A 27442-nucleotide genomic window follows, 5' to 3' on the forward strand; every position below is an offset into this window, starting at 1 on the left:
TTAGAAACTAAAACAACACTATTTTTGGAGATTTATAAACTTTTGAGACAAAACTTGCCTATTCGGCTGATTCTTCGATCCAACGCATTGATCCACCGATCCGACACAGGTATGGGTAAGGACGATCCAGGTCACCAATCCGCTTTTTTAAACCTTGGTTTTTACTTCCTTGCATTAAAACTTAAAAACAAAAGCCACACCTTAGAATCCTATGTATAGTTATCACTAGCGAGGGGCACGTGCTTCGCACTTCGCTTTTATGATAAGAAATTATGTAAATGGTAATTTTACAATAATTAATATTATTGATAATTATTGTAAATAATTACCAATACCTAATATTGTCAATACTATGTTACATTAATATTAATATCTTATAGTATACACATAATTGGTAATTAAATAAATCCATTAAGCATTTATCAAATGAATTATTATTATTATTTATTTTATTGTTGGCAATTTAGAATATAATAAGATATATTTAATTAAAATATTAATTACTATTTGAGTATGCAAATTAAAACCCTCCCCAAGTGACTTTTTTACCTGAGGGAGCAAGTGAATTATGTGCTCCTATTGGAGCACAGTATACACAAAAATAATAACATAATATTGAGATGAAAAGTAGTAGCATTCTAGGGGATCACATTGTGCACTTATCACTAATAGATTTTACGTAGATTTGAGATTTAATGTAAAATAATATGGGAATATACAATATAACATATCATAATGTATATAATATATTATAATATAAATAAAGTTCTAATGTGGTCCTCACGTGGACCTAATTGGCATTTACTATGTTAGTAAAATAATACGAAAATATATAATATATAATAATATAAATAAAGTCCTAATGTGGTCCTCATGGCACCGTAATATGTTATCATATAATACAATATGATATAATATAACTCGTAATATATTTTTATATAATATAATCTAATATAGTTTATTATATATCATATTCATATATATTAAATGTTATACCATATAAATAACATGATAAAGTAACTTAGCATGATTAACTTTCTCGACTCTCTTACCAAATTTATAATATACTATATCTTACATTATATTACAATAATACATATAATATACCTTTATATTATTAAAAAGCTCAACTCCATCAAAATTTCCTAAAAAGGCCTTCTTAGCTTTCAATAAAAATCCGTTATAAGATGCCATATTTCCAAAATTTGAAATCTATTTTTTTCATGTCCATGCATCCTGAGATCTAGATGTTCAATTTGAAGATTTTAAGGCATCGAAACAACCCTTTCTAGTGAATTTTTTGTGATGCGCTCTAATTTGATTGTTTAGAGCCTTACACTTATATAAAGTTTTTCCTAAAAAAAAAAGACATTGGCATAAAAGAAGTTTTTTTCTTTTTCTTGTTTTTCTTTTTTTTATAGTTGAAATTTTGGTAATTTTATCTGCACTTATTTGCAATAGTCAAGGAAATGCTCCTTCATTGGCATGTGCTCCGCACGTCGTTTGATGCCTATATTTGTAGACAATTACATTGACGTTTATGAATTGGGTGCAGGTTGTATAGTGCCTAGGCTCTAAACAATCAAATTAGAGCCTACCTTCAAATAGTGTCGAAAAATTTGGTTTCAATATTGGAAATCTTTGTGATAGCCTTAAAATATATTTTTATCTTTATTTATAAAGTTTAAAGCTTAAAAAATAGTGTAGATCGACTGATCTACGAAAACTTGAAAATCTTGAAAATTGACGGTTCAAAAATGCATTAATAGATACACTATTTACAAAATTTGAAATCCATTTTTTTCTCATGTCCATGCATCTTGATGTCGAGATGATCAATTTGAGGATATTTGAGCATCAAACCAACCTCTTCTAATGAAATTTTTGAGGTAGGCTCTTATTTGATTGTTTAGAGACCTATATAAACTTTTCCCTTATGAATTTGATATTATTTGTGAAAACTACAAACATGCCAAGTAATCAAGAACTCATTTCATGAACATTAGCGCGTGCTAGTAATATGAGTGTATATTACATCAAAACCTCATTTCACTAACATCAGTACGTACCGTTTATCAAATGTTTTAGAGTTCGACAACATTCATACCAAGTAATCAAGAACTCATTTCATGAACATTAGCGCGTGCTAGTAATATGAGTGTATATTACATCAAAACCTCATTTTACGAACATCAGTACGTACCGTTTATCAAATGTTTTAGAGTTCGACAACATCAAAAGAATAGAGTTTTGTACAACTTCTGTGGATTTAAATAAATTCTTAGTTTAGTGATCTTACGGGTATACGTAATTATTTTATTAATAACTACTTACAATAATATCAAAGATATAAATAGAAATCAAAATTTTCATTATCTTAGGCAAACAAAATTTGTCATTATCGATCTTCTTCTATAGGTTTTATATAGAGAATATAGAAATAGTAAGCGTCTACAACTATTTAATAACCTCTTAACCTCTCAATTTAAGATTTGAAATTTTGAGCAAAATTTTGGTGTGTACGTGTCCAAATAATAGCGTTTGTAGCTTAGATATGACTTTTGCCCGTCAAATGTGTTTTGTTACAAAAGAAAACAACCAATACTCTTGTGTGTGTGTGAATGTTAAGTACTCTATCTTAAATAATGAATGTCCACACTTAACATAATTTTATATAAAGCATAATTATTGCCAGTTTAGTATATAATATTATTTTATAAAATAATATTACAAATAATTATACTTTATAAAAATTATGAGTAATGATCTTATGAGACCCTCCCACACCCATATGTGTAGGACTTCAAATGATCACTATTAAATTTGGTACAGATTTTTGGAAAAGTTATTACATGGGTGTGGAACTTGACTTTTCTAAAGATCTGTGCTAAATTTAATAGTGATCATTTGGAATCCTACACACATGGGTGTGAGAGGGTCTCATAGGATCATTACTAAAAAATTATAGTTTAAATAATAATTACATAAAATAATAGACACTTTAAACTATTATAAACTATATTGATAGGACTATGTATTTGGCCATAATTATAAATAATTTATATTATGAATAATATTATAACCTAGTATAAAACTTCGCACTAGTTTGGTGATCAGTCAGGATAACAATAATCCCATTGGAAAATACACCTCTAGTGCCCGAAAAATTTAATCCAAATTATGAAATTTGAAGCACTAAAATGGTATAGATTAGAGGATCAGTAAACAATTGAAAATAAACAATCTGAATAATGTATTATAAGACGAACTATTTTTGCTTTTGAAAAATAGTAGGGGCTATTTGAAAGTAATATTTTTTCAGAAAAACTCAGTCTTTACAAAGTGTAACCTTGTATTTATATGGAGAGAGAAGTAGTAGTTTTCCAATCCTGTATTGGAAATTAGAGAAAAAAAAAGTTATACTTAAATATGAGAATACCTTCTATTGTGTTCTATAAAGAAAAGGCATATGAATCGCATACGAAACTTTGCTATTGCTGCTCCCACTAGAATTAATACTTCTGATTGTCGCAATTTTGATTTATAAATTCATGTTTTGAAACATCAAAAGCCTTCATGAACCAATTAATACTTCTGATTGTCGCAAGTTTGATGTATAAATTCAAGTTACATGTAAATTATAACCGATAGGCCATTTTATGATGTCAAAGTTGGGAATTGAAGACTCAACTTTATTAAGCAGGTAAATTGGGTGCAGGTGAAGGTGAAGGGCAATTTTCTTTCTTTATATAGGTGACTTGAATTTCTCCCTTGAAGCACAATTTCGATTATTGTTTTTGCACATAGTTTTAGACCCCTCACTTGGATGCACTTTCTCGTACTTCAGATCGTGTTGTCTTTATGCATTTGTTAAGGCATATGTGCCAAGCAATAAGAAGATTGTTATGCTTTTGTTATTTCTCCAATAATATTTACAAAATTATTTATTTTTGGTCTTATTTCACCTACTAATTTCTAATAATTTGAAGGTCTTGAAATCTTTCATTTATTTTTTAGGGAAAATTACAAAAAAAAAAAAAAAAAAAATCAAGACTACACTTTCTATCCAACTTATCCAACCTAACTTTTCCCGTCACTTTTTTCCTCCAAAATATACTTTCTATACAAATACCGCAACCAAATAAAAAATAAAAAAAATACCTAAACTACCCTCCCTTACTTTTACCGTAAACACACCTCTCTCTCCTCTATCCCACCAAAATAGGGGCTCCGGCACTATGTAAATGCGATCCGGCCGTAGGGCTCTGGCACTATGTAAAGTGCGGTCCGACAGTAGGGCTCCGACACTATGTAGAATGCGGTCCGGTAGTAGGGCTCCAGTACTATGTAAAGTACGGTGCGATAGTTGCAAAGGGCAGTCTAACGATTGCAAAGGGCGGTCTGGCAGTAGATGTTACTGGATTCTTGGATTCCAATACTATTTAAAGGGCGGTTCGGCAGTACAGTTTTGGTCCGTAAGTTGTCTTAGAGCGGTCCGACAATTGTGAGCTTCGGCAATGTGCTACTAGAGTCCAAAAGTTAACGTCAAATCTGGCCAAAATGATTTTTGTGTACAAGAAGGGCATTTCCGTCTAAAAAAATGATTTTTTTTCTCTTGAGGGGTATTTGCATAGAAAGTTTGTTTTGGAAAAAAATAAGTGAAAGAAAAAGTTAGGTTGGGGGTAAGTTGTATACAAAGTGTGTTCTTGGTTTTTTTTTTTTTTTTTTGGTGATTTTTCCTATTTTTTATCATAAGAGCAAAGACTTATCCAAACTTCTACCATATTTTAAAGGGTGCGGTTTCTATAAGGTTGCAACCTTAAATAATCCAATTAAGACGCATCTCCAAATTTTATCATAATGTGTAATTTTATTGTAAAAAATTCTTAGTATTATCTTAAAATCTATTTTCATGTCTAATTAGAAATTTTAAACTCTAAAAATGGTTAAAATCAAGGAGATCTATAAACATATGAAAAACTTGAAAGTGGGCGGTCTAGTTAATGTGTTGCAAGATGCACTATTTCTAAGACTCAAGAACTTTTTTTTATTTTATATTCATACATCTCGATATTGAGATGACCAAATGGAGGATTTTTCAACATTAAAACAACTTTTTTCCGATAGATTTTTGAAGTGCATATGTAACTCCACATTTTAAGATTGCAACCTTATATAAACTTTTCCCTATTTTAAATGTATATATGACCACTTATGCGTGCCTATCACATGGTTGGTCAGCGAGACGTGCAAGAAAGTGAAAATTGATTAGAGCTTTAAGTAAGGCTTTTACTAGGAAGTTGGGATCTCCTAATCCCAGCATCATTTTAAGTAAATAATACCACCCTTACGAAGTTTTACAAATACCATTTAGTAATTGGAGTCGCTTTTGTTTCGTAGAAGTTGTGGTTTCTAGAAGCTATGGCTTCCACAAACTTTAGCACTCGTGCGTTTGATATGCGGGAGTGGAAGTACCAATTTTGAACCACATTGTGGAAGATGGGGTTTTCCCCTCTTCCACGAAACACATGCCCTTAGAGTCGTGCATACTTTATATTATTGTTATATTATTAAGATATTTTATTAACTCCAGTATCAAAAACTTATTAGGATGTTTTATCCTAATAAGTTATCACAATCACTCTTAGCCTTTAAGTGTAAAATCAGATTGCCAAATATGTGACATAAAGATTAATAAATGATATGTTTCCTAACAATTCGAATTTAAATCTAATGGATAAAGATAATTATGATATTCTTACATTAATGATAAGGATAAATGTGTCCTTTTTGCATCAAAGGCAAATGGTCTAATTGTACATGTTTTTTGTTATTAAACATATTTCAATTATTATTCCTATGCCATGAGACACAATTAATTAAACTATAAATAAATTGTAAATTTATATGTTATACTGACGAAAACCATCATTCAAAAAACGAAAATTATCAGAAAGTACCCAAGAGATGAAATTTTAAATATTTTAGGCATTGCTTTTCATTTAATTTCAGAATTCAATCAAAAGGCATTAATGGTGAGTCATAATAGTTGATATTTAAGGATATAAGATGGGTAAAATGTTAAATATTGATACTTTACATGTATTTTATTTTTTCCTAAAATTACATAATGTATGCTTTAATTTTTCAAAAAAAAAATCATATTTCTTTGTTTTAATAAAATAGTAAAATAATAAAATAAAGATAATTTGAAGAATTTTTTAAATGGGTGCAGTTTGTATAGAGCCTAGACTCCAAACAATCGAATTAGAGCCTGCCTTCAAATAGTGTCGAAAAATATGGTTTCAATATTAGAAATCTTTGTGATAGGCTTAAGATATATTTTCATCTTTATTTATAAAGTATGAAGCTTAAAAATAGTGTAGATCGACATATCTATGAAAACTTGAAAATCTTGAAAATTGACGGTTCAAAAATGCGTTACAAAATACAATATTTCCAAAACTTGTAATCCATATATTTTTTCATGTCCATGCATCTTGATGTCGAGATGATCAATTTGAGAATATTTGAGCATCAAAACAACCTCTTCTAATGAAATTTTCGAAATAGGCTATAATTTGATTGTTTAGAGCCTCGGCTCTATATAAACTTGTCCCTTATTAAATTACTAGAACTCTACTATGTAATGATGAATTAGTCAACCCTTATTTTAGAGCCGCAATTTTTAAATAAATCAAATGCCATAATTACAAAACAAAGTTTAAGAAAGTGTTATATATATATATATATATATATATATATATATATATATATATATATATATATATATATATATATATATATATATATATAATTAATAATTTCGTTTTATGCTATTTATGTAATGAAATCTTATTTACAAGAAGTCTATAAGGATCTCTATGCCTTTAGTATCCCTTTTTTAGAATAGGAAAATGATTTTTAATAATTTAAAGTCATAATTAAGAAAAAGGTCATATTGATTCTTTAGATGGAGAAATGAAAAATTTAGAAATTCAAAATTTATGCTAATCCTATATATGTATGAAAAACGTACGTTAGGACTTGATCAGAGATTCCCACTTGAGACGGAGAATGAATAGCCCAAATCTCCATGCACATTTTGATTATGATCCTCAAATAGCATTAAATCTATTTATGCATGGACTCTCTTTAACAAAACTAGTGATATGAAGTAAATGTTAATTACTAAAATAAATTTTTAAATTTAAATTAGCATATTCAATTATAGGCAAAGTAATGTAATGAGAGGAAATTTGTTGGATCCATCTTCACATATTGACTTCTATTAGATAATAATTTTTATATTTTAAAGTTATCTTATTTTTTGACCCACTCTAAAATTATTATTAATCATATTAGTAAATTTATTATTAACTTATAAGTAAATATTAGTATAGAGAATTACAAAAAAAAAAAAAAAAAAAAAAAAAACAACATATCATATAAACTTCAAAATGTGATTATAAGTCTACTAATGACTTGCATTTTAAGGTAATTATTTTTTAAAAAATGTAACTTCAATTATATTATTTACATATCTAATTTACATTTACTGTTAATTACTATCATGTTTTTCCTTTCATTCACTAATATAAATAAAATTATTTTTACTTGTATTAGTGAGTATATTATTTACTTATAAGTAATTACTATTTTAAAAAGGGAAAAGTTTATATAGAGCCGAGGCTCTAAACAATCAAATTTGGGCCTACCTTAAAAATTTCACTAGAAGAGGTTGTTTTGACACCCAAATATACTCAAATTGATCATCTCAACATCAAGACGCATGGACATGAGAAAAAAAATGGATTTCAAGTTTTGGAAATAGTATATTTTGTAATGCAGTTTTGGAACGTCAATTTTCAAGATTTTAAAGTTTTAATAGATCTATCGATATACACTATTTTTGAAGCTTTAAACTTTTAAAATAAAGATGAAAATATATTTTAAGGCTATCACAAATATTTTCATTATTGAAACTACATTTCTCGACACTATTTGAAGGTAGGCTCTAATTTGATTGTTTAGAGCCTATGCTCTATAACAACCACACCCTTTTAAAATTTGGAAAAACTAAAAACCCAAAAAAAGAAAAACAAAGAATGAATTATATTTTTACTTTTATATTTTTAGCTAATTATTTTTTTATGGGTGTGATTTGCATAAGCTTGCAACCTTAAACAATCCAATTAAGGTGTACCTTTAAATTATGTTATAAATATTTAATTTGGATATAAAAAATTCTTAGGATAGTTTGAGAATCAATTTTCATATCTAATTACAAAATTTTAAATTTCAGAAAAGGTTCAAATCAAGTAAATCTATAAACACTTGAAAATCTTCAAAATGGACAGTCCAGATAATGTGTTACAAGATACACTATTTCATAAACTCAAAATCATTTTTTCTTTTCATATTCATACATCTCGATATCAAAATGACCAATTAGAGGATTTTCCAAGTTCCAAACAACCTTTTATGATGGATTTTTGAGGTGCACCTTTAATTTTACATTTTAAGGTTGTAACCTTATATAAACTTTTCCAAATGTCACCCTAGAGCCAAATGATTTTCTTGGTTAACACGCTATAATTGTTTTATTGAATTGGCATGGTATGAACCTAGATTTGGTATGCCCCTTCTATGGGAACAATGATTGTCATCTATTGTTTCGCTGTGTCTTTTCGCAAGGTGTATGGAGATCAGTGGCATGGCCGTGTGGTAAGCGGTTTACTCCTAGTATTTTGGCTGCTGTCATGTTGAGTAACTGGTTATCATTCCGATCTAAATTAGATGGATTTCTTAATATTTGAACTTCTATCTTCTTTACCACAATCTGGTTCTTGTAGTAGTAACAAAAAAAGAGAATCTTTTAGTCAAGATCTACAAGAAGGGAATAGATTGTTAAGCGAATCTCTTCTCATGTTAAAGAATTGGCGGATGCAAAAAAGTGGGTTTTTCATTTATCAGAGAGAGCAATCACTGATAATAGCAAAGACCTCAATCCATAAGTCCGATGGAGTGGTTATTTCCTCAACTTTAGTTTTTCAAATTGAATATTGATGGTGCATGTATACAGAACCCACGTGTTATAAGAGATAATAATGGTGCTTTTAAAGCTGCTTTTTCTAAGCCATTTGGTTATGACTAACAATTATACAGAGTTTTATGCCTAAGGTATCCGCCTGGCCATTAAGATGAATTGCTTTTCTCTACAAGTAGAAAGTGATTCATCTTTACTTGTGAATGTCATTCATGATCGTTGCCGAACCCCACGGAGATTACATATGATTACAACTGATTATCGAAGAAATCTTACAAATCGTATATGATCAATTTCTCATATCTTTCGTGAAGCCACTATGGTAACTGCTGCCCTTGCTAAGAATGTTTCTTTTAGTTCTAGAGCTACTATTTGGCGTTTTCAACCGTCGGACTTTATTTCCCTTTTTTACTTCATGATTTGGCGCAACTGCCTTATTATAGGGTTGTAAATTAAAAAATTGTTTATTTTTTAATTTTATTAATGGAAAACAGGTAGGTGGCCTTCTCCCATACTGAATTACCCAAAAAAAACTTGTATAAACTTTTTCCTTTTTTTTTTTTTTCTTCTATTTTCTTAGTTTTAATTATATTATTTTTAAAATAATTAAAATTACTTTTAAATAATATTAGCAAACAAAGTATTTACTTATAGGGTGTGGTTTCTATAAGGTTGCAACCTTAAACAATCAAATTAAGGCACGCCTCCAAATTTTATCATAACATATAATTTTGGTGTAAAAAATTCTTAGGATATCTGATTATGAAATTTTAACTTCCAAAAAGATAAAATCACGTCGATCTATGAACATATGAAAATCTTGAAAATGGATGGTCTAGATAATGTGTTGCTAGATGCACTATTTCTAAGACTCAATATATATATATATATATATATATATATATATATATATATATATATATACCTCATATTCACACATCTTGTTGTCGAGATGACCAATTAGAGGGTTTTTAACATTAAAACAATTTTTTTCCGATGGATTTTTGTGGTGCATCTGTAATTTTACATTTTAAGGTTGCAATCTTATATAAAATTTTTCCTTACTTATAAGTAAATATTATTCTAAAAAATTAGAAAAAAATAAAAATACAAAAATATATCACATGATATATTAACAAATAACCCATAATAATTAGAGATCTATTGCAATTACAACTAATAACAATATCCTTATACATGTCAGAAAAATTCAAAAGGACACATATGCCTTTCTCTTTTTACTATGCAATTGAATAGTAAACACTATATAAAACTAACAACTAAGTAACTTACAGATGATAATAATGATCATAATTCAATTACAAATATAATTAATTAAACTAATTAATATAAAATAATAAATTGTATAGATAAGATTAGAATATGTTTACTGTAATAAATAATCACATAATTTACTTATATGATTATGAGTTGTTTATAATATTTAATTAAGATTATAATTATTTTTGTAATTTATTTCAATTATATCTTTGATATAATTAATTGCATCTATATCTATCATGATTTTTTAACATTATAAAAATTTCTATTACTATTAATTATTATAATAAAGTAGTTAGTTTAAACAATTATTGATAAATTATAATGTAAAAAAATAGAATAGTTATATGAAATTTATATAACTATCAATATAATATTAAATAGATTAGTAATATTAAGTTAAAATTTAAATAGTGCTCATTTTTATTACTAACGTCTTTATAATAAATAAGAGTACATAGAAATAAGAAGAAAAATATAAAAAAACAATGAGTCATTTAGAGAGAGAGAATCCATTAGGGGAAGAGATAGGGAACGCATATCAGGAGATAAATGAGGAGTCATCACAAAAAGCAACGACAAACGGTGAGAGGGAAGCCACGAATGGGTCTGGCCATTAAGGTATATGGCGATTGACTGTCAGGGCTTTTAAGGCATATTGGGGCTTTGCATGGCAAATCCTGCTTGTGTTACAGCTCTGACATGATATTTGAATTATATTTCTCACATATTTCTCGAAATCATGTTATAAGCTTCTTATGGGATCCCTCCATTGGTCACGCTTATATGTACCTAATGGTTTTTTGGATCTTTGATTCAATTTTAGCCTCGGGATGAATCCTAACATTGAATTGTACAACTTTGTTTGCATTTTGTCCCTTTAAATTATGGGTCCAAAAAATACATCCAACAAAGTCTTGCATCATTTAACTGATATCTGGACGAACCATTTTCAAGATTTTGAAGTTCGTATAGATTTGTTTGATTTGCACTATTTTTGGAGATTTAGATTTCATAATTAAAAGGTAAAAATAGAGAGCAATAACTTCAAGATAGAGTTGCTTGATAATCGGATTGATTTTGTAGAGAACTGAACGCCTTGGGATCATAGGCACTTATGGGTAATCTAAGGTCCACCTAAGGGTATACCGTTGACTAAATCATGAGGATTTACGCTCGTCTATAGTTTCGTAGGAGTTGGGCCAGGGCATTAAGGAGTTTTAGGTTGTCTTGAGCCTAAGGTTAGGGTTTGAATGCAAGTGCCTAGGGTTTATGAGAATTGAGGGTAAGGTGTTAGGGTAAATGGGTAAAATTGCAAGGTCCAGACCTTAAAATGACTGAGAAAGCTTATATTTATGGGAATCATGGGCTGCAATTGGCCCTAAAGAAATGATAGGCCTTTAGGTTGTCTCGAGCCTAAGGTTAGGATTTGAATGCAAGTGAGGTTTGAGGGTAAGGAATTAGGGTAAATGGGTAAAAATTGCGAGGTCTAGACCTTAAGATGACTGAGAAAGCATCTATTTATAGGAATCATCGGCTGCAATCGCCCCTAAAGAAATGATAGGCCAATTTCAGTTATCGATCTTACTGTGAAGTGGTCTGCATTACATGCGATTTGGACTGTGTTGCGAGTCATGGGGGGGGCGTGGACTTAATTGGGGACATTTCAAAGATGCTTTGGGGCATTTTGAGCTTAAGATGCGATTCATGTCCACGCAACACCAACCAGCTCCTAAAAGCAATATGCATCGTAAATAGTGTCAGGCGATGCGGTTTGTGCTGCATAAGGGAGTAAAGTGAACTTTATATCAGATTAATTGTTTTGACCATGACAACTTAAACTGTGTATCAAAATCAAGTGATTTTTAGATTATTTGAAAGCTTATGATGTCTTTTATAACTAAAGATCATATTTGGCCCATAAAAGGTCAGTTTTAGGGCTGGTGGTTTATGCGTCTATTGGGCATTAGGAGGTCAGGCCTAAGGTAAGGGATTTCAAGCTTCCCCCCATCCCTCACCTCAACAGGTTTGGTGGATTATTTGATTGGAACATTATCATTCAAAGGAATGACTTATACAAGGATAGATAGGTATCTCAACCCCTGCCCTCAGAACAATATGGTAACCTTTTAGCACATTGCTCAATCTTAACAGCATCTCCAATAAGCTAGGACTACTGAATATTAGAATTCGTTTTTTAAGTTGACCATAACATCATGGAAAAAACACACTATGGTTTTCAACAAATCTAATCATAAGCTCCAATCTCACTTCGCATTTTGCTTAGAAGCTATAAGTAAAGCTCTTCACCTCTCAAAAGCGAGAATGTAAACAAGAGAAGTGCGTAAGCATGGAGCATGGCGTAGGCACAAGGCACGCCAATGAGTGGAATCTCTCACCTTTATTAGATGTTTATAGGGTCAAGGGTTTAGGTCCTGGTAGTTTAGGAAAGGTAACTAGCTTTGGATCCTAGGACTTCCCTTAAACAAATTAGTGGAGAACTTTGCTCCTCTATGTCAAGAATCGTGGTATTAGGAGTGGTAGAGGGTGTCATAAGACCAATCATACGACAGGAAATCAACCGAAGATCTATCACTAATACTCCATCATATATTAGATAATACTATGGATAAAGCAACACTCATGTTTAGCCAAACCTCAACCGAAGAGGCCGGAGCCTTCAGATTTTGAGCATAATCTGAAGAGAAGTGAAGCCGGCTGTTGCCGCTTCGGTCAGATTCGGATCACTTCGGCCAGATTCGGTCTGCTTCAAATATGATTCAGGTCTTCTTCGCCCAACAAAGAAATAACTATATAAAAGTTTTTTTTTTTTTAATCTTTTTCATTATTTGTATATATTTGATATATAAACTTATTTATATTAAATTAAAAAGTAGAGTCCGAAGTCTTCCTCCAAATCAAACAAAGCATCGAATTGCCTCATTTCTCACCACACCGAATAAGACTCCAAAGAAAATCTGACAACATTGGTGTCACCAGCCTGAACCACATTGAGCATGGGCATTTTCAAGATTGACTTGCATTACTGGATGAGGGGCTTGAGTTCGGCAGAGATCGAGCTTCCAATGCTCAAGCGAGGGAAGCTAGAGCTTAGTTTGGTTGACTTGTTTACGTAAACAAGCCTCTATAAAAGCCATGGAAAACATAGCACGAATTCGTACGCGCACAGACGCTCCCCATTTAGATGGACCATCTAAATGTATGGTGATCCTCGTAAAAAAAGCCATTTTTATCAGTGGCTTTCAAACTCAACCGAATAAAAAATTAAACGAAAACGTCTGCTTTTAAAAATTCTCTCTTCGGAGGGTGTGGTTGTGGTTTTTTTAAGGTTGCAACCTTAAACAATCCGGTTAAAAGGCGCTTCCAAATTTTATTATAATATATAATTTTAATGTAAATTTTTTTTAAGATTATTTAAAAATCTATTTTTATCCATAATTATAAAATTTTAAATTTCAAAATCAATTAAAAGCACGTAGATCTTTACACAAAAGAAAATATTGAAACTGGATGGTCTAAAAAAATGTGGTGTAAGATGCTCTACTTCTTATACTCAAAAATCTTTTTTTGTTCGTATTCATGCATCTCTATGTCTTCATAATCTTTTTTTTTCATGGAATTTTCAGGTGCATCTGTAATGCTACATTAAGGTTGCAACCTTTTCCCCTCTTCGAAACATTGAGAATGAAAATAATGAAAACGCACGCTCTCTCTCTTTCTCTGAGCACCAGAGCTCTCTCTCTCTTGCAGAGCCACTACAACCAGAGCTCTCTCTCTCTCTCTCTCTCTCTAAAGGAGAGCTCATCAAACCAGGTATGCTGCCTATGTATCTCTTTTCTTCACAGTTTTTTTAGGGATTCTCAGAATATCCCTCTCTCTCTCTATCTCTGATGATTTTTAGGGCATCTCATGTTCATCCCCTCCCTCTATCTCAATGTTTTTTGGGTTTACCAGTCTCTCTCCCGCTCAAAATCAAGCTCTCTCTCTCTCTCTCTCTCTCTCTCTCTCTATATATATATATATATATATATATATATATATATATTTTTTTTTTTTCGTTTCTTTGCTCTCGGTCAGCTGTAGATGATATTAATCAGGTAAGGTCAATGGTTCCCCTGGTTTGTTTTTCATTGATTCTTTTTGTAATAGACTGCTGCAAACTCTCCATGGAAACCCCAACAAGTAGTAGAAGAAGAAAAACCAAATTGATGGTGTCCAGAACTTTTCCTTTTGATGCTTTAAGAGCAAGAGCTTCACCCCAAACTGGTAAACCCTTCTCTTCTCTCTTGCTAAAACAACACAAACTCACTGTCTCTGATTCTCACTCTAACCCAACACCTGAAAAGGCCCCCATTTAGAATCTATCGTCGGCCAGTACTGCAAATCAAGGACTAAGCTCGATGGGTTATTGGGGTTTTTCGAAAGTATGGTTTATTGAAGTCCCGTACCTTCCATTTCAACATTTAATCTTGTTTTAGCCTCCATTGCAAGAATTAAGCAGCACTCAATTGCTCTTTCTCTGAACATTCTGGGTTAATTACACCTGATTTTTATACTCCGAACATTCTAGTTAATTGTTATAGCAATATCAGGGAGGTGTGGTTATGGATTTGCAATATTGGCTGAGATTTTGAAGAGGGGTTACACTCTAAATCGAGTAACCTTCGCTGCCATTCTTAATGGTCTTTGTGTAGAGGAAAGAGTAAGTAATCAAGCTCTATCTGAATTATATTTGCTTTTAAATGCGTGTTTACCATGTATTAGCAGCTATTAGAAACGTTAGATCTCTTAACATTTCCATTTTGCAAAAACGAGACCTTGATTATACCTGAATTTAGACTTTATTCTCGAATATGCCTGAATTTCTACCATACCTGTTGTATTTCACAGGCTCTGGGCTATTTTTTACATGCACTCTCTGTCATGTTTAAATGAGCATGTTTACCATGTATTAACAGAAAAGTAGATGTATTTAACAAGTTCTAATAAGCATGTCTACCATGCTTTTAAAAACATTTTGATGGATGCTCAATTTTATTATGTAGGGAACTATGTATGGCTAAAGCATCTCTTATTTATCTTTCCTATCTTCTATGTAATTGTATCATAAGCCACACTCATCCTTTATTGGCAAAACTGTTAACTGTTAATTGCTTATACAGTTCATGTTCAACATATTGGGATCCATTAAAAAGACTGTTGAAAAGCCATATATGGGATAAATCTTTGTTTCTATTGATAAGATTCATTCTCTTAGACAAATAAATGGATGACTTGGACACAACTCAGTCATTTCCCTAAATATCGATGATGATGGCACCACCACTTTTCCCGAAGAGCGTGGTGCCGATGCTATGGTGCAAGACACTAATAACTTGGAAGGGGGTCAAGATTTAGGGGCAGCACTCGCAAGAGGAGTGGATATTGAGCCCAAAATTGGCATGTCATTCGATAAAGAAGATGATGCCAAAGCCTATTACTTAAATTACACCAAAGTTGTGGGGTTTGGCATACGAATGGGAGGTACATTTCGAAAAGACGGTGGAAGAGCTGGACTAGTGATTTGAGTGTTCGAGACAAGGAATCTGTCATCAAACATATGAGGGCAATCAAAACCCTCGTCCCCAGACAAGGTGTGGGTGTTTGCAAAATTGCGACTTTTGGAAAATGAGAAACAAAAATGGGTAGTTGTTAAGTTTGTGAAAGAGCATAACTATGCTCCCACATCACCACCTAAAACTAGGTTCATGCGCTCCCACTGGAAGACTTCCGACTCTGTAAAAAAAATTATCAACACCATGGGGTCTTCATTGATTAAGTCAAGGGTTATAATGGATTACCTTAATGAGGAAACTGAAGGAGCGAAAAATGTGTCCGTCATTGCCAAAGACCTTGAGAACCACCTACATAGGGAAAGGAGGAAACCGAAAGGAAGTGGTGGACATATGGTTTTGAAATGGTTGCATTCCAAGCAATATTTGAATCCTACGTTTTTTTAGAGCACGACTTGATGAATTAGGAATGCTTATTGATATTGTTTGGGTAGAATCTAGTGCGATAATGTATAACAATTTTTTCATAACGTGGTAACATTTGATACCACATCAAATAAACGCATTTAGCATGCCTTTTGGGCCGATCTTTGGAGTCAATCATCATAATAATACTATTTTCTTTGGATGTGCCCTTATTTTTTATGAGACAACTGAATCAGTTATTTGGCTATTTGAAAGTTGGTTGGAGGTAATGGGAGGAAAACAACCACGTACAATTATAACTGCTCAAGATTTAGCTATATCTACCGCAGTTAATAAGGTCTTCCCTGAGAGTAATCATCACTTTTGTAATTGGCACATAATGGGAAAGTTTAAAACAAAGTTGGGTCATGCTATGCGCGTGCATGCACACTTTTGAGACGGATTGAAGAAGTGTTTTTGTGCATCCACGATTGAGTTGTTTGAGTCCAAATGGAAAGAAATGATTGAGAAATATGCTCTAGAAGAAGAAACTTGGCTGCAGTAGTTATATGGTTGTCGCAATCAATGGGCTGATGGGTATATTTGTGATAGGTTCACTGTAGAGGTGACGACAACATAACACAATGAGAGATTCAATTGTGAGATCAAAGCTTATGTGTCTTCGGGTAAGAGTCTTCATACATTTTTGAATGCCATTTAGAAGTTGCAAGATAAAAGCGTTTTTCAAAGAAATAGAACGACTCTAAAAATCTAACATCCACTCCTGCTTTGAAGACACCCTTTAAAATAGAGCGTCATGCATCAAGGGTCAACACTCAAAAGGTTTTTGGAAAATTTTAAAAGGAACTAGTTGAATCTGTAGGTTGTAGGATTGAATTCATTGAGGACAATGAGATCTATGTCAAATATGATTTAGAAGACTCTCAAGGGGCGTCCATCCATCACATTGTTACATTCAATGGGCCAGAAAGCAAAGCCACTTGCACATGTCACATGTATGAGCGTGTTGGCATCCCTTGTTCGCATATACTTCTGATTTTCAGTGTGAAGAATGTGGTGGAGATCCCATTGCATTACATATTGAGGCGTCGGACAATGGATGCGAAGAAGGGCATAATGGGTGATACACATGGTATTGGGAATTCAAATCCATCTACTTTTCCTCGATTCATTAGGCGGCATGAATTCTCTGAGTTTGTATGGACAATTGAAGAGCCTTAAATAGAAAAATGATGAGGTATTTGAGAAACTAAAGTCAAGTTGGTCGTCAATAGCCAATGAATACAATGTCGCACTTGTCAATTGTCAGCCAAATGATGGTAATCAGCCAGATGATGAACCCCCACTTGACACTAGTTACTCAGATGATGAGCCTCCTCTTGTGACTGTATAGAATCCACCACGTGTTCAAGCAAAGGGTCGGTCAAGAACAAAAAAGGATGGAACTTGGCTAGTGAGAAAGAGATGCCAAGTACAAGGAAATGTGTGGTATGCAGTCAGAGTGGTCATGACAAGCGTAATTGCCCGGTGATGAGATGAAACTTAGCTTGTAAGTGCATGTGATTACTTTCTTCAGTTTATACTCTATTGTTACTTTATGTATTAGTCTATTCATTTCAAAAGAAGTATTTTGTAATAAGCTAACAAATCATATGCATCTTGTAGGGCTGGTGGGAATGTTCCAAGTGGTGTGATGGGTTCTCAAAATAGCAAGGCAGCAAATGGAAGTGATGCGAGAAGGTTGGTTCTGAAGCATCTTGCAAATTCATGTTAACTCTACGTAATAATATATGTTTTGTGAGATTTATGATAATTCTTAGAGAAGTTGTTGATTTTGTTGATTTTTCCTTCTTGTTGCAGGTCGAAAAGGAAGGGCTTTTGAAGGGCTAAAGATTTAGGATGAATTTCTTGATAATTGAATACTATGGATCAATTGCTTGCTGCAATTTTTAGCCAATTGTAGCTGGTATCCCCTCTTTTTTTTTTTATGTATGGCATTTCCTAGGTCTCTTGTGGGTCTTTGTACAGGGCGCCCATTTATAGGGTTGGCTATTTTTGTAGAGCATTGCTTGGGCCTTATGTGAGATGACATGATATGATCAAGTTTTTGTCACTGAGTCGCAAATGATTGCTTATATTGGAAATAGTTCAAAATCCTTGTTTTGATCAAGTTCTGTTTATTTATTATTGTTGTCATTAATATTCATCATGTTTTGGAATGCATATGGTAATGGCAGTAACATTGAAATGGTTCTCTTTTGCGAATCTAGTCGCTATGGCAGCTGTGCTCTCTCTCTCTCGTGCATATACGCATGCACGCTCTCTCTCTCTCTCTCTATGGGACATATGGTTTAAAATGATTCAATTTAATTTTGAAGGATTTGGCTAGAGTATCTGCCATCCAACTTTCAAAATGAGATAGTTGAGTAAGAAATTTATGTTGTTTTAACTTTTCACGTATACAATCTTGAAAACTCTAATTCAAAACGATATATAGTTGAGTAAGAAATTTATGTTGTTTTAACTTTTCACGTATACAATCTTGAAAACTCTAATACCAGACTCAAGGAGTTTTTTTAATATTGTGAAGAGTCTTTTCTAAATCTTAGGTTTGTCAGGGATCAACAAAGCCATTAGGTGCAAAGCTTGTACGATAGTGGCTCTTCTTATCCCTTTCAAGCCTGACATCTGGGAAAGGTTCATCACATTCTTAAATAAATTCCTTGAATTTGGTTTCAGAATTTCAAAGCTGTCTACATCAAAAGGTTAAAATAACACACCTTCTGTCTTATTCAATTATATATCAGTCTGAAAGTTGGATGACACATATTCTAGCCAAATCTTTGAAAATTAAATTGAACCATTTTAAACCATATAAATGAGAGAGAGAGAGAGCGTTCACACGCATATGAATGAGCCATAAAGGCCCCACACACCTCTATCTATATTTTAGATGAGGTACAAATTCCAAAATAGCCTTAGCCAACAACAAAATTGAGTAAATAGTTCTAATTTAAATACAAAATTTGTAATAACATTTTTACCCCTGATAAAACAAAACATTTTATAAACACTCTTAACTATTGTTCTAAACAATTCTTAAAATCTTCAAAGCATAAAAAAAAAGACACCTAGAATCCCTAATAAACTTACAAAACCAAAAAAAATAAGGGTGCAGTTTGTATAGAGCCTAGGCTCTAAACAATCAAATTAGAGCCTACCTTCAAATAGTATCGTGAAATGTGGTTTCAATATTGGAAATCTTTGTGATAGCTTTAAAATATATTTTTATATTTATTTATAAATTTTAAAGCTTCAAAAGTGGTGTAGATCAACATATCTATACAAACTTGAAAATCTTGAAAATTGATGGTCCAAAAATATATCACAAAATACACTATTTTGAAAACTTGTGATCAATTTTTTTCTCATGTCCATGCATCTTGATGTCGAGATGATCAATTTGAAGATATTTGAGCATCAAAACAACCTCTTCTAGTGAAATTTTTGAGGTAGGCTCAAATTTGATTGTTTAGAGCCTCAGCTCTATATAAACTTTTCCCTAAAAATAAACCCCTATGTCAAAATTAAAAAATACACATACTTAGGAATATAGGAATTAAACAAAAATCTAAAATAAAGATAATTTTGATCTGCATCAATCTTCCTTAGTTGGAGAAACTCATCCTCGAGTATTGAAATAAGCTAAAATGAACTCCTTCTTAAGCCCACGATTTTGGGGAGGAAACCATGGTTCACTTAAATTGGTGCTTGTGCTTTGCTTAGATTTAGTGCTGCCTCAAACCAAGTTTACCTATAACAATGCTCGCAGTAGATCAATGGGTACGAGTTCAGAAAAATTTGGAAGATCACCGTTTCAAGTAGTCTAAAGTGAAAGAATAGGTGATGGTATACCTTAGGGAGGAAAGGCATCCAGCAGGCAATTCAAGTTAAATGACCGCAAGGCAGGATCGTTCAAGATATTGAAGAAGATGGGCAGCAACACTTACAAGATCGCTTTTCCTTCACAATGGAGATTTCAGATATCTTCAACATTGTTGATTTGTTTGAGTATCTTGGGCCAAAGATAGATCAAAGTGAATATTCTAACTCAAGAGTACATTCTCCTCAACCCGGGGAGAATGAAGACGCGCAAAGTGCATCAAGTAAATAGAGTGACGAGCATCTTCCACGAGAGTAGCAGATTCCTCCTTACTCTTGTGTATATTTGGAGGATGTGAACCCTAGGACTGCTACCAAGAAGAACAAAGGCAACAAGATTGCTTAGATTGATTTTCTCGTTATTTTAAGCTTATTTTTCTGTTAATTTTAATTGCTTTTATTTTCTAGATCAGTTGCGAACTTTGCATTTTATTTACCTTCAGTCATTTAAAAGTCACTTTGGGTCATTTTGTTCTTTGAATGGACACTTAATGTCTTTGAACATTAAATGATAATATTTAAAAGGTGTATGGGGCTATGGGCAGCCATTCACGTGACTTTGCAGACTGAAAAAGAGAGAGAAAGCTTAGGCTCTTGGGAGCCCTAGTTAGGTTTGGAGAAGAAATCCTAGGTTTCTATTTGTTGCTTATGCTTGACTTAAAAGTTGCTGCTTTTACTGTTCTCTATCAATTTTCCTATTTCCGAATGGAATAGCATAGCTCACATATCTTTGTTGAAAGTAAGGATCCTAACAAGCAGTTGGAATTTCAACAATGTGTCCGTATTGGAACTTGCAATTCTCATGTTAAAAACTCGCATCCCAACATGCACCTGCTAGGATATCTCAATACATCCTAGTGTTCATTTTCATCAATCTTATACAACTGATATTCATTTTCATGAATCTAACACACTAGAGTTGTCATGAATCTTACTTTGGAAACTAGTGTTTATTTTCATGAATCCTGCTATGTAACTGGGCAAAACAAACATCAATCAAAGCCGCTGATAAGGAATCTAATCTAAAAAAACCAGAGTTGAAACTGCACAAGATATGTCCTTTCTGATAAGTTACTGAGATAAATATTGGCAATGCTAGGGGAATACCGAACCTCTCAAAATCTTGATGCCAGAGATTTCCAAGACTAATTGCAACAGGCTTCTTTCACAATCTGGGAAGTGTAGTAGCTGACTATTTTCTGGTCTAACTCATAGTAGTAATACATCTTCTCCAAAGGTTTCATATCCAAATCAATGAAAGATGACTGCATATCACACAGATCAAAAGAAGATTGTCACACAAGATAAACGTTGACCCTCTCTCTCTCTCAGGCATGCACACCATATCCCATAATGAACAAGGTGAAAATAAACTAGGCAAATAAGGATATATTTCAATTTCATTAATCCATGTGCAAACTAGAAAGGTCCAAAACAGTTTTATAGTCTTTGAGTTGTATTTTTAAGGCCCACAACAGTTTTGCACCAATTAAATGGTAATTTTAAGCTTGCTACTTAAATAACCATCATTATATAATATTCTAAAAATTAGTTAAGTAATCCTGGGGTGTCTCGATCATTCATCTGCAGGAAAAGAGAAGAGGAAAACAAAACTGGCAAATAAAAAATTTCTTTTTAAAGTTAAACTTGCACTATAAAATTACATTACAGAAATTGAATGCCCTTGTCTTATTTGCCATAAAACACACACATTGAAATTCTCTCTCTCTCTCTCTCTCTCTCTCTCTCTCTCGATCACACACACACACACACACACACACACACAAAAGATAGTGAAGGTCCAACTACTGTTCCCTGATTCCTAAGGTACAAAGATCTAAAATAGTAATTATTGGAATATAATGTAACCATGGCTCTGGTTTTCATGATGATTACCATTTGGTGCATTTTGCACAAGGCGCTGACCATTATTTTGGATTGATGTAGTTAATGCCTAGAGACTTGACATAAAAAGGGTATAAATCTTCCCCTGATTCATCAATTTCAGGCAGAAATACATCAATCTGCCACTTGAAAAAGTTATATACGGACATAACAAGCACAGGATAGGTCTACTAGAGTTGGACTTTGCCTGGCAGGAAAAGAACACTCCTGGTATATCAGGAAGCTACTAAAGTGTGGTCACTTAACTAACTGTTATGCTGGTTGAGAGAGAGAGAGAGAGAGAGAGAATATATTCTCAATCCATGGTTTCTTAACAACACATTTCAAACTGATAGTATCTTTTAAACTTTTTCTTAGAGAAAGAAAGCAGAGGATGTACCTTGTAATAGAACTTCTGACTTGTAGAATGCAACAAAGCATATCTATCGTGTGTTTCTAATTCTCCAACACCAACAGGCCAGAAGCACACCATCAGGCTACAATCCTTTGCAGTCGCAGCAACCAAATAATTTTTCATAATATCCATGCTTTCTTTTAATGAAAGAGAATGCAATACTTGATAGATTTGTGATAATTCTTCTCCCAAATCCTTGCACACACGACAAGGCTGAGAAATAACATTAAAGTAAGCATGGATCACCCCTTCTATATCAAGCTTATCAAGCTTCTGAACTTCTAGAAGTCGAACCAGAGCTCCTGATTTGAAAAGGATTTCAGCCAAAAGTTCATGACAACAATTTATGCGCTGGCCTGGGCCTGCATGGATCAGACCCATGAGAGCATTATCTAACCTTCCTAAAGCTTCTTGTGCATCAGATTCAGAACCTCCAAAATACCCTCCAAGGCCACCAAAAACCAAAGTGCCATTTAGGAAGATGCGAAAATTGTTTTGAGGTGTCAAAAATAATGCCTCTATAGCCTGTCTTATTCTTCCTCGGGACCCTGAAAACAAATCGCAGGGATCGTACTTGCTCGTATTTGATATCTGAGAGAATCAACGCGTGGAAAAGACATTTAGACATCAATGATAATAGATGAAAACTATAGAAAGACCTCGACCATTAACTGAATAGACCTCTCTCTCTCTCTCTCTCTCTCTTTAAGAATCAACATGTTGATGATAGTAAGTTTTCTGTTAGACATTTTTGGTTAAAGATACTGTGATCATTATATAATCTTATATATATGTGTGTATACACACACACACACACACACATATATATATATATATGGAAAAGTCTTAAAAACGCCTATAGGTGAATTGCTACAGTGTTTTGCCCTGGCAGTTTATTGAACGGAGCCGCAATGGACGACACGGGTCCGTGGCGGTTCCACGTGTTTTTTGACCACTATGGACTTGCTATGTCTGTGACGGTTTGACTGCCACAGACATGCTAGGTCCGTGGTAGTCTTTAATCCTCGCCGTCCGAAAAAATCAGACGTCACCTAGCTTATGGGTGAAAACACTGTTGATTATTGCCCATAGGCATTGTGGAGTCTCTTCCTCTCATGGAGTATTTACATAACCAACTCAACATTCATTGGACACTTATTACCCTTGTTTTATCATACAAAAACTTTTCGATCAAGGATATTTTTTATCATTAAAAGTGGTACAACCGATATTTCTATCAGAAACTAGTCACATTCCATTAGTTGTAAGAAAGCAATTAATGTTCCATGTTGGTGATGTCACACTCCATATGGATGATTTCATTCTCCACCATAGTTAATACATGTTTTTTTATTTCTACTAAACATATCTACTTTACCCTAGATTAATTACCTAAACTACCCCTAAGCAAAAAAGCCCATACAATGTGGAGTAAGGCTATCAAGTATCCAAAAATGTTGAGTAGGAAAAAGAAATACTCTAGGGTGAGGTTTGTACTAGGTGCCAAACTTAAACAATCAAAATACGAATGCACCACCAAAATATACCGAAAGGTGCGGTTTGGATGCCAGAAAACCTTACAATGGCATCAAAATCTAGTTTAACCCTTAATTATAAAATTTAAAGTTCCAAAAATGGTTCAGATTGAGAATATCTATAAACGCTTAAATATCTTGAAAATGAACAGTCCAGATAATATATAAAAACAACAAGATGCATTATTTTCAGGACTTTAAATTCCTTTTTTTTTTTTCCCTGTATCCATACATATTGAGGTCGAGATAATCAATTGGAAGGTTTTCTAGCATCAAAAAGACTTTTTCTGGTGGATGCTTGGCAATTAGCTATAGACTACTAATGCTTGGTAATCTGTTATAAAAATGTCTAGAATATTTTCTGTCATAAAGGTTTCAAGAAATGTAGTTATTGTGCATTGAGTTAACCCTTTCAAATGATAGCCGTTGGTCAACATAGGGGAGATGATCATTTTAAAGATATAAGATAAATCACTAATAAATAGCACCATGTGAGTATTATCTATCTACCTACCTCTTTACACATGTATATTTATGTCCCATTCACGTACAAAAGAAAAAAATCCGAGTCTTCTTGTTAAATGAGTAACAAATTGGAAAGGAATATAGGGTTTTTAAACATGGCTCTTTTATTATTCTCATAACCATAAAACAAATCCTGGCAGATATCTTGATCACAAAGTCCTAGGCATATAAAGAGCATGCCTGTGATAATGCCAAATAGATTGGGCAAACAATTAAGTTTAAAAACCAGGAACATTTAGCAAGCCCCTAGAAGGAGAGTATAGGCAAACCAAAGGAGGGAAAGAGAAAAATAATTCCACTACCTCTCCCTGAAGAACTTTCAAGGCTTGGTGCATCTTGAACCTAGTAGTATTGTTCTTCATAAAATTTTCTTTCCCAATAAATCTTGAACAAGGTAGAAAACCGCATTTTGGCTGCTTTCCCATACAACAATCCCAAGGAAATTACCATAAAGAAAAATATGTTAGCACATAAAAGCAATAATTAGGTCAAATAAGAAAACATGGATGTGTGAAAATGAGTGTTAGTACCTTTATTTCTACAGCAATGCATGGAGCCTGTTTTATATCACCTGAATAGAAAAAACCAGCTACATGGTTCATTTTTCCTTGCTATGATCTCAAATCAATTTTCAGAAAATTAAACCATAGATATGCTTAATGAAAATATTTCAAAACATGATATTGATGATAATATTTTATTTACACAGTGCGGACAATTAAAAAAAAGGTGTAACTAAGAACCTTCGCATAATCTTTATATAATATTGGCTTTTTCTTAATAGATCATGACATAAACGCTTCCAGAAATGAGCAAAAAGTTTCTATTAGTGGTGGATTTATCTGGCCTTTCAAGGCCTTGACATCATGGCTCTTTATGTGATTTTTATTACAGTGGGAGTATATGACTCACAGGTTTTGTAGATTGGGACCCAAAAATGGTGTATTTAGTCAGAAAACTCCGTACCATGGGGCATGGGGCTAGAAGCCCGGCCTTTTCTGTTAGGGTTGAGGTAATCCCTTAGTTGACGTCAGTGTTTGACTCCATAACCAGGGCATTGGTGGATCATTGTGGATTATTGTATATACTATGGAACTTTGTGGATTATTGAGGAATACCGTACATGCTCCCATCTACTACTGTGTTAGCCAACATATAGCATGTACATATAACAGACATATAGGGGAAGCCACCCTTTCTAGGTGATCTACTAGAAAGGGGTCATGCACATGTGCTTGAGATAGAACCCTCGCATCTGTAATGCTGGAGTACTTGTCCATGGGGGTGCACCTGCAATCCACTTCAATCCTTGTATCCATCCACCTATTGATTAACTTTCTTTGATGGACCAAGTATGCCCTTGCTTAGGACTGTGGGTCATGGGTCCCATTGGGCCAATTCAAAAAAATATTTAAGATTCCAAATAAGCCAAGCGGAGCTCTCGACATACTCAATTTTCAATTCATAAAGATACCTAATTTCCTTCCAAAGATTATTACCAAACAAATTCAAAATGATGAAACTAACTCAACAAATGATTTTTGGTATTTTTTGGGAATTTTATACACTTTTTTGTATCCTGGAAAAGGCTAGAAATATTGTTTGAAAAGATGATTATTAAGGCCACATGTGTGACCTAGGACATATGTGGGGCCCAATGGCCAATGGGCCCCACATGAACTCTGAAGAGGCCACACATGGGCTTCAACTAAACCCCACATGTGGGTAATGTTAGGGTGGCAGCATCCACATCGTGGTGCGTGTAGATATGAGGTTATTTGGTTGGGCCATATGAGCCCACTTATTTGAGATAAGTTTGATTTGTGATGTTTTAGGTGATTGAAATACATGGGGAAATTGGATTAGCACATGGGTGGGTCTTCTAGAAGGGACATAGGGTTTGATATTATGACTGAAAACCTAGAGCAAGTGGGTTAAACAGCCCACTTGTCACACTTTCATTCAGCCCTATGTCCACTCATCGTTTAGAATGGGCACAGGTTTGATATTTATGATCAAAACTTTAGGGCTAAGGGGACGTTTAAAAATCCACTTGCATGACATTTGTTATACTCTCATTCATCCAATGTGCACCCTATGTGCAAGGTTGATCTAGAGATAGGAGCCTCAATTTGTCTCTCTAGTTTTCTATGAAATGAGAGAACAAAATTGAAAACTAAGAGGCACGCCCTTCACTACACTTAATCTCTCTTGATCAATAAAACTTACTACACTTAACCTATGTGCCAGGTTAATCTAGAGATAGGAGCCTCAATTTGTCTCTCTAGTTTTCTATGAAATGCGAGAAGAAAATTGAAAACTAAGAGGCATGCCCTTCACTACACTTGATCTCTCCTGATCAATAAAACTCACCATGAGCAAAATGGATGTGGAAATTTTGAAATTTGGTTTTGAATATGAAAGTTGAATGAAAATTGAAATTGAAATGGGAGGGAATCTTGAATTGAAATTTTAATTCGAGAATAATGGTATTCAATCTCATCCCAAGATATATGATAGCTAGTTTGGAGATGAATGGGTAAGACCAAGTCATCTCTCACCCCATAGATCTCCTAGATCAATGATCAAAATTAATCCTCCAAAGAATCTTCTACACACTCCTTCATCAAGCTTATAAATGCAGGTGGCCTCAACGCAATTTTCTCACTAAACCCAATTGCAAAGATGGGTTGCCCATTTAGAGAGAGAAAGAGAGGCCTAGAGTGGCACACCCCAAATAGAGAAAGAAGCACATAATGGCAAAGAAATGAGAGTCGCATACCCCTGAGAGACTAAAAACCTAGCGCCCATA

The 27442-nt window shown here is 33.3% G+C and overlaps 1 protein-coding gene and 2 long non-coding RNA genes across 15 annotated transcripts in view; 1 reads left to right on the plus strand and 2 right to left on the minus strand.

The window, feature by feature from the left end:
- The first annotated feature begins 13815 nt into the window (after positions 1-13815).
- LOC105420670 (uncharacterized) lies at positions 13816-18499 on the plus strand. Of its 4 annotated transcripts, none has more exons than XR_016052491.1 (6): positions 13816-13881; positions 13978-14164; positions 14501-14617; positions 14944-15053; positions 17995-18069; positions 18190-18499. It is a non-coding gene; the product is annotated as an uncharacterized LOC105420670 (long non-coding RNA). The 4 variants fall into 4 exon arrangements; XR_966677.3 differs by lacking the exon at positions 14944-15053 and adding an exon at positions 15514-17878; XR_016052490.1 differs by lacking the exon at positions 14944-15053.
- Positions 18500-20083: 1584 nt separating this feature from the next.
- On the minus strand, positions 20084-20328 carry LOC148782869 (uncharacterized). The gene is made up of 2 exons (XR_016052495.1): positions 20245-20328; positions 20084-20143 (listed from the first exon to the last, which is right to left on the minus strand). It is a non-coding gene; the product is annotated as an uncharacterized LOC148782869 (long non-coding RNA).
- A 708-nt stretch (positions 20329-21036) lies between these two features.
- Positions 21037-27442, minus strand: part of LOC18422511 (inositol-pentakisphosphate 2-kinase) — a 32131-nt gene continuing 25725 nt past the window's right edge. For 8 of the 10 annotated variants that reach the window (XM_011625221.3, XM_020667828.2, XM_020667821.2 and 5 more), the window contains 4 exons: positions 25161-25201; positions 24933-25043; positions 22556-23161; positions 21037-21536 (listed from right to left, as the gene is read on the minus strand). In XM_011625221.3, coding sequence (XP_011623523.1) covers positions 21417-21536; positions 22556-23161; positions 24933-25043; positions 25161-25201 — 878 coding nt within the window. In that variant the 3' untranslated portion in view covers positions 21037-21416. The remainder of the gene's footprint in view (positions 21537-22555; positions 23162-24932; positions 25044-25160; positions 25202-27442) is intronic. The other 2 variants (XM_088862524.1, XM_088862525.1) reach the window with 1 other exon arrangement.

The sequence above is a fragment of the Amborella trichopoda genome, chromosome 3 (genome assembly GCF_054954075.1).
Source record: "Amborella trichopoda isolate Santa Cruz 75 chromosome 3, AtrichopodaSantaCruz75HAP2 v2.0, whole genome shotgun sequence".
In the NCBI taxonomy this organism is placed as follows: Eukaryota; Viridiplantae; Streptophyta; class Magnoliopsida; order Amborellales; family Amborellaceae; genus Amborella; species Amborella trichopoda.